The sequence below is a fragment of the Branchiostoma floridae genome, chromosome 2 (genome assembly GCF_000003815.2).
Source record: "Branchiostoma floridae strain S238N-H82 chromosome 2, Bfl_VNyyK, whole genome shotgun sequence".
NCBI lineage: Eukaryota > Metazoa > Chordata > Leptocardii > Amphioxiformes > Branchiostomatidae > Branchiostoma > Branchiostoma floridae.
In genome coordinates, this window is record NC_049980.1 from 32,916,217 (window position 1) to 32,923,030 (window position 6,814).

The 6,814-nt window shown below is 39.6% G+C and overlaps 1 protein-coding gene across 1 annotated transcript; it reads right to left on the bottom strand.

Moving 5' to 3' along the window:
• Positions 1 to 224: 224 nt before the first annotated feature.
• On the bottom strand, positions 225 to 6,316 carry LOC118404547 (beta-3 adrenergic receptor-like). Its single transcript, XM_035803698.1, has 2 exons — positions 5,500 to 6,316; positions 225 to 1,365 (listed from the first exon to the last, which is right to left on the bottom strand). The coding sequence occupies exons 1-2, from the start codon at positions 5,837 to 5,839 to the stop codon at positions 623 to 625; spliced, it is 1,083 nt and encodes a 360-aa protein (XP_035659591.1). The 5' UTR covers positions 5,840 to 6,316; the 3' UTR covers positions 225 to 622.
• Positions 6,317 to 6,814: the final 498 nt, after the last annotated feature.

Here is a 6,814-nt window from a genome sequence, read left to right on the forward strand (position 1 = left end):
GTCAACAGCTTACAAGATACCTCAGCTTGGCCTGTTTTTAAAAGAAATTCAAATATTTCACGAAGGCATGTGATTGTGAAAATCTTGTCCTCCTTTAAAACATCGTAGCATACTTTCGTATTTTTCCTTCCTGAATTGTAGTAATCAGCATTTTGACTCAACTTCAACGTGACTTTTTGTTATAAGCTATTGAATAAGAACACCATATACATTGTATAGCGATGACACCATTTTTTTATTCAAAAGATTTGTCTTTATGAATACCAAACATTAATTAGGATCACCTGCATCGTTATCTGGTTCCCATTCTTCAGTATGCAAACATTCAATGGTCCATCTATACATCTATACAGTAATTAGTCACTGTTAAAAGTTAATACTGTACACTCTAGGCTCTTGTGGATTGACATGAAACTTAATAAAACTAAGCATGTGCACAAACTTTTTTCTTACTTTAACCATACAATGATACATTGTAGCAATTGATACAAAGTCGGTGGAGATACAGCATATATACAACTAAACGCCTACATTACATTATAAATCTGAATTAAGTAAGATCACTTTTGTGCCAGTAGACTCGCCCAGTATTGCACTGTACTGCACTGTGTACTGGACCATATTACAGGGAACTCATTTGTATGTTCTGTTGGTCGTCATTATCAACACGATTTTTTGGACAGCACTTGTCGTACAAATAGGAGGCGACGGAGGTCGCTATCTCCTTTACAACTCTGCGGAAGGACTTGTGGAACACACTGTACACGAAAACATCCAGAAAGATGTTGCACAAAGCTAACCAATATGACCAAAACAGGAAGGTTGGCAGATCATAACCCATCTGACTTGCAATGAAAGCACAGATAGATGGAAGTTGCAGTATAACCTGCACTAAGGTTAGGACCAGTACTACCTTCGCGTACGAACGATCGCTGTTGGGATTTTGGGGTTGTTGCTGGGGGTTGTTTTGAGGTTGTTGCTGGGGGTTGTTTTGGGGTTGTTGCTGGGGATTGAGGTTCTGAGGTGGACCCCCGGGCCCATTCACGCTGATGACAATAACCTGAGCAGCCGGCGGCTCGTGCTGAGTACACAGGGCTACTAAGATCCGGACAACACAATACATAGTGATGACAAGGGGGGTGCATACAGCCCCGAACACAACAATGGTAAACCACATGTGGGCCTTTATATCATATGCTGTCACGGCCATGCCTGTATCGTAATACACGGGAACCCCATAGACTGTGCAGGAAATATACCAGGCGTATATCCCAACCCAAGCTGAGATGAGGAAGATCCGGGCCTTCTTGCGAGAGATGCCAACTCCGTCGTTCCTCAGAGCGTAGTGCCGGTCCAGGGTCAGACCTAATAACAACGATATAACAACAGTGTAAGCCATATGGTTTGGATGTCTTTACACAGCAATATTTGAATATGAAGAAACAAAATCTATACTTAACGGTAACTTCCCCGACGATTCGTTCCTTAGCTGCATCGTCCCCAAACATCATCTGGTAATACCTCAGTCCCTGATAGATAACGGGAATATCCATTATAAGTTGCTTGGGAAAATGATTCACTTCCATTTTCAACAGTATTGTGGATCAGGATAGCCTCAAAAGGATGGTTATGAGAAAAAGTATAAAACATCTGATTTTATTTATCTTAACCACTTCAGTTAGCAAATTCCAAAGCAAAAAATGCTGGAATTTATGCCTGTTTTGTGTATTTTAGCAAAGCTTTTGACTCCATTTGGCGAGCAGGTCTACTATTCAAACTAAACAATCTCTGAAAGAAGGAAAACTTCAAACGACCATAAAAACATGTATTAACTAGAGTTCCACGACCCCATACCTTCGCCAAATGATTCTATCTTTTACAACTGCTGTTACAGTATTAATTGTGCTTGTCATTAATTATGCAAATAAAGCTCTCATTTGCATAAATATTATATAACTTGATCATCTTCACCACTAAACGACATAGTAGTCTTAGTTGCTAAGAAAGAATGCTTTTATTGCGTTTTCCAATAGTTTATGCTAATAAGGACCTCATTTGCATAATTAATGTACAAAGATGTTCACCTGTACATAACTTCCAAATACTACAAGTAAGAAGTTCCCATCATTTACCACAATGGCATTACAGCATTTTCTCAATAATTATGCAATTTATGCCTTTATTTTGCATAAAATCTATCAATATTGTTCTCTTTCCAAATTACAAATGTCACATGTTACAGTAGTCTGATAATTAAACTGAGCATGTTTAGACTATTTCCTAATTAATCATGCAAATTAGATTGAAATTTGCATAATAAATTATGTAATTATATGAAGCTTTACTTAAGCTATCTAAATAAAAAAAATCATGACAATCCGTCAACCCCTTCTTGAGTTATTCCCTTTCAAAGTTTCCGACTAAACCTGCCCTACAGTTCCTAAACACATATACTTATACCACTTACTCTCGGCATCAAGATCTATCTACCACTCAAAAATCATAGCCGCAGCATGTTCAGAACTCGAAATATCAAACCCGGAAGATCCGCTGCAGTACCTGAACAGCCCGCTAGGGGTTAGATTAGAGGTTAGGCCGGACACAGTAAGAAAAAATGACAAAATAGAAAGCCCGATAAAAACGACTAAAAAAACGTTAAAAAACAGCCGGAGCCTAACCTCTGCTTTAAAACAAACGTTAGAAAACAGCTGGAGCCTAACCTCTGCTTGGAGAGTATCAAAATATAACCTTCTTGGCGAAGGTAAAAACTTCAAACCAACGGTGGTCTTACAGAACCGCTTTGACTAACTGTGGGGCTAGACAAGGCTGTAATTTAAGCCCAACTTTTTTAGTCTATTTATTGCCCTTCTTAAACTCTATGATACATGTATCAAGTCTATAATGTTATATGCCTGTGAGATCTGGGGCAAAGAGTACTCAACTGACAAATGTCCCGTTGAAATAACACAGAACCGTTTTGTAAAGACATCCTTGGTGTGCAAAGGGATTAATGTACCCAAGCATGCAGGGTAGAGCTTGGGATGTTTCTAACAGACATGTAGACATATTCGTCCGTCTTACAAAATACTGGCTAAATAAGACTAACAGCTGGACAGTTCCACACACCCCTTACAGGTGGACGCACCATTCTGTCAAGAATACAATATGGGAAATAGTTACAAGAAAAAACTGGTTGTACCATATTGAAGAAATAGTAGATAACAAAGGTTGTTTATTCTTATGGGACACCAATTACCCTACATTAGACAATAAGAATATATGCACATTGTTAAAGAGGAGACTGACTGATATGTATGTTCAAACATTTTTTCATCAATTGTCCGTAGATAATGGTAAGCTAAGATTTTATAAAAATGTCATCCGAATTCTCAGTGGAAAATTATCAGTATCATAATGAGTTGATTGAAAGATCCGATATGTTTAAGATAAGAACAAACGCACATCCATTAGTGATAGAAAGGGGCCCCTATAAACAGCTCCCTGTTCACGATAGATTATGTACATATTGCTCAATGAATGCAGTGGAAAATGAAATACATTTTATTAGCCAGTGCACACACTATGAAACTGAAAGAAACAGATTACTTCAAACAGTTGCCACAATTTCACCGAGCTTCTACCATATAGGAGACCATCAAAAGACTATATTTCTACTAAAAGCACAAAATCCAGTCATCATACAAAACGTGGGACAGTTCATTAACCACTGCCTTCAAAGAAGAAGTCAAACCCGACATTAGTATAGATTGTATCGCATAGTTGATCAGACCATATTGTTATGTACCACATACACTATTTTCTACTCTTAGTCTTTGAGACTGTACATGCAATTAGCCTTCGGGCATGACTTTGCAAATAAAACAATTATTCATTAGCGATATAACATCTGAGTTTGATCTTTGATACAACTCTCTTGTCTTGTGTATGTGTATGCAGATGCAGTCTTGGTATTGTTTTCAACCAGGCTTGCAATCGTGTCTAGTTAGATTAGAAATATTGCAGTCTGAAGGTGAATAAAAAGACCAAGTTGATTGTCTTCATTAAGGGGGGCCGATTATCAAAGAATTGTTTGTATTTGTGTAATGTAATAGAAATTGTAATGTCACATTGTTATCTAGGTATAGCGGTAAGAGCTGACGGCAGATGCAAGGCCCGCAACTACGATTTCTGCAGAAGGGGACTGAAATCTTTGTTTAGAATCGGACATTTGCTAGACAAGGCTGATGCCTCACTAACCGTTGAAAACAAGCTCTTCGACTATCGACTGTCAAGCAATCAAACACATACTATATGATTCTGAAATATGGGGTATTTCAAAAGCCCAAAGATTTTTTCCAATCAAATCTGTACATTTAAGATTTGCAACTATTCACTCAATATTCCAAGAACAGGTAGTAGTCTTGCGACACCGATAGACCCAGGGAAGTATTTTATTCGACTTTGCAAGATGCGCCAGCTGACAGCCTTCAGGCAGATGTTCTCGTATGTCAAGTAAATTTAGAAGCATCAGGTGCTAAGTGTTGGGCGTCTCGAGAGGAATATGGTTATGTTTTTCGCATGTCAAAGTGCCCAGCCAAAGCGCCCGGTCTCAATTACGCCCCATATTATTTCATCAATCTATCAGCGTTTAAAAGACATTAATTTCCAGACCTTTCTCTCCGGAATCCACAACGATAACAAAGTTGCGAATGCAGGAAATAAACAACGAATATACAGAGTACCAAAATTGTTATTCAAACATTCAAAACGAGGAAGCAATTGCAAATCTTAAGATTACACATGTACGTCACAGATCAACTTTACAAAACTAGGAACTGCAAACTAAAAAACTGCGAATCGAATCAGGAAGACATAACCATAATTGTCTAGAGCAAAGTATCTGTCAATTTTGCAGCGTAGGTAAAGTAGCAGATGACGAACCTTTCACTGCAGATTGTCCTTTGTATGATAGCAATTGAAGCATTCTATTCGCCATTCGGCTATGTGTTAAGTAATGTTCCCTACTTCAGATACTTGAATAATAAAGAGAAATTTGTCTTCCTTACAGCCTTATCTAAACCGACCACATCTAATCATACGGCTTCCTTTACCTATACCAACAAGCGAGAGGCTAGTAATAAGCGCATATATATGTATAAGATTGTTAACATGTGACATGTTTTCAGTGGAGCAAAAATGTACGCTGTACATTCACAATAAACATTTATTTTGGCTTGCAGTGTAGTGAAAAAAAATTTTATATGGCCCTATCCAAATCTACATGACTACATGTACAGAAAATAAACTATAAAAATAAATTGTAAGAGTGAAAACATGACAATAATGAAGAATGTAAATTTGCACCAATTTTGAAATTAACAAGACAAAATGGTAAGTTGGAATTAAAATTTCAGTTTGTGGTCGAAGGACTGAAAGATTTAAACTTCGCAATATGGCTAGAAGACACGACAAATCGTAGCATGGTAATAGAAAACTTACCTGCTAGAGCGAAAGCGCTAAGCTGCAAGCAGGACACTCCTATGGCTGCGGTGGCCTTTGCAGCTCTGTCCGAGTAGACCCACTCCCCGGCCTCGGCAGGCGCCACCATGGACGGTAAGGTCAAGCCATGGATCAGGTCCGACCAGGCCATGGAGGCGACGAAGAGTCGAGCGGCGGAGGGGAACGTCTGTCTTCTGGCTGTCACGGAGAGAACCAGGAGATTACCGACAATTCCCAGAACAGCTACGGTGATGATGACCCCCGGGACCGCAGCCGATGTCGCCGTAGAGTCCACCGGAGCGGACGCGTTCGTCGTGAAGGATGCGTTTGAAAAATTCATCCTTCAGACCTCTCTCGGTTCTCTCGGCGTTTGATGTTGTTGTTTTCTTGAAGATGCTGCTGGGCTTAATTTTTCACTACCTTCACTACGGGCATTAAGCTATCGAGTTTTTGGTGAAGAGAAAATACGAAGCCGCTAAAACTACCACGCAACTCACGCAACTGCTCTCGCTGTTACTTTCGCACTCCCTCGCTATACGTCGACGACAAGTGATCTGCGCAAGAAAGAGGCAACGATTAAAAGTTGCAGTGGCTGGTAACGTCATTTTATAACGTTCTCCCCGTTAACGTTGCTGGGGTTCATCATCCATGCTAAGCAGATGAGGTTCGTCATCCAGTACAGCTGATGACACCCACGCCAAACTGTCAATCACTGGCACAAGAGACATGTAAACGCGCGAAGCCCGGACATGAGTTATGTGGGCGTGAATGATATGGTCGTCATACGTCATGCATTTTTCCTGTATCACTCCGAGTCTCAAAGAGTCCCTTCCAAACTATGATTGAGCCGCCGAAGCGCGTGTTTGTGTAGATCATAAATTTCCTTTTATCGCCCCCATCTGATATAAAAAGGATTTGAGATAAAGGCTTGTGTGTTTATGACAGGATCGGGTGGGAAAGTTTCTGCATTCGAGTGATTTTCGGACGTGTACGTTTGTTTGCGCTGAGTAAAACGGCGGCGTCGCTGACGGTAGAACGACGCCTCTTGCGGATAGTAAATAAAGTGCAGTTACAGATGACATAAAATCGATTCCCAGTCAGATTTGTGATAATTTTTTTCATTGATTAAAGTGCCCTTGTTATGGAAAGTAAAACATCTACAAAACAACGGTTTCTTTGATAGATTTGCGCCCATAAAAGTTGCGTTTTTGTGCGTCATATAAAATTTCAGTATGACACCTTTCAAGTTAATTGTCGGTTGCACTGTTGGTTTTGTCAAACTGCATTTCCACTTATTGTCGATAGGAGTGCTTGT

What these genes read in the sequence shown, in the direction of transcription:
- LOC118404547 (XM_035803698.1), bottom strand. Translation starts at nt 5,839, where the DNA reads ATGAATTTTTCAAACGCATCCTTCACGACGAACGCGTCCGCTCCGGTG. An exon ending in TAGCGCTTTCGCTCTAGCAG is followed by an intron (nt 1,366 to 5,499) that starts GTAAGTTTTCTA and finishes CGTTGTTATTAG; the next exon opens with GTCTGACCCTGGACCGGCAC.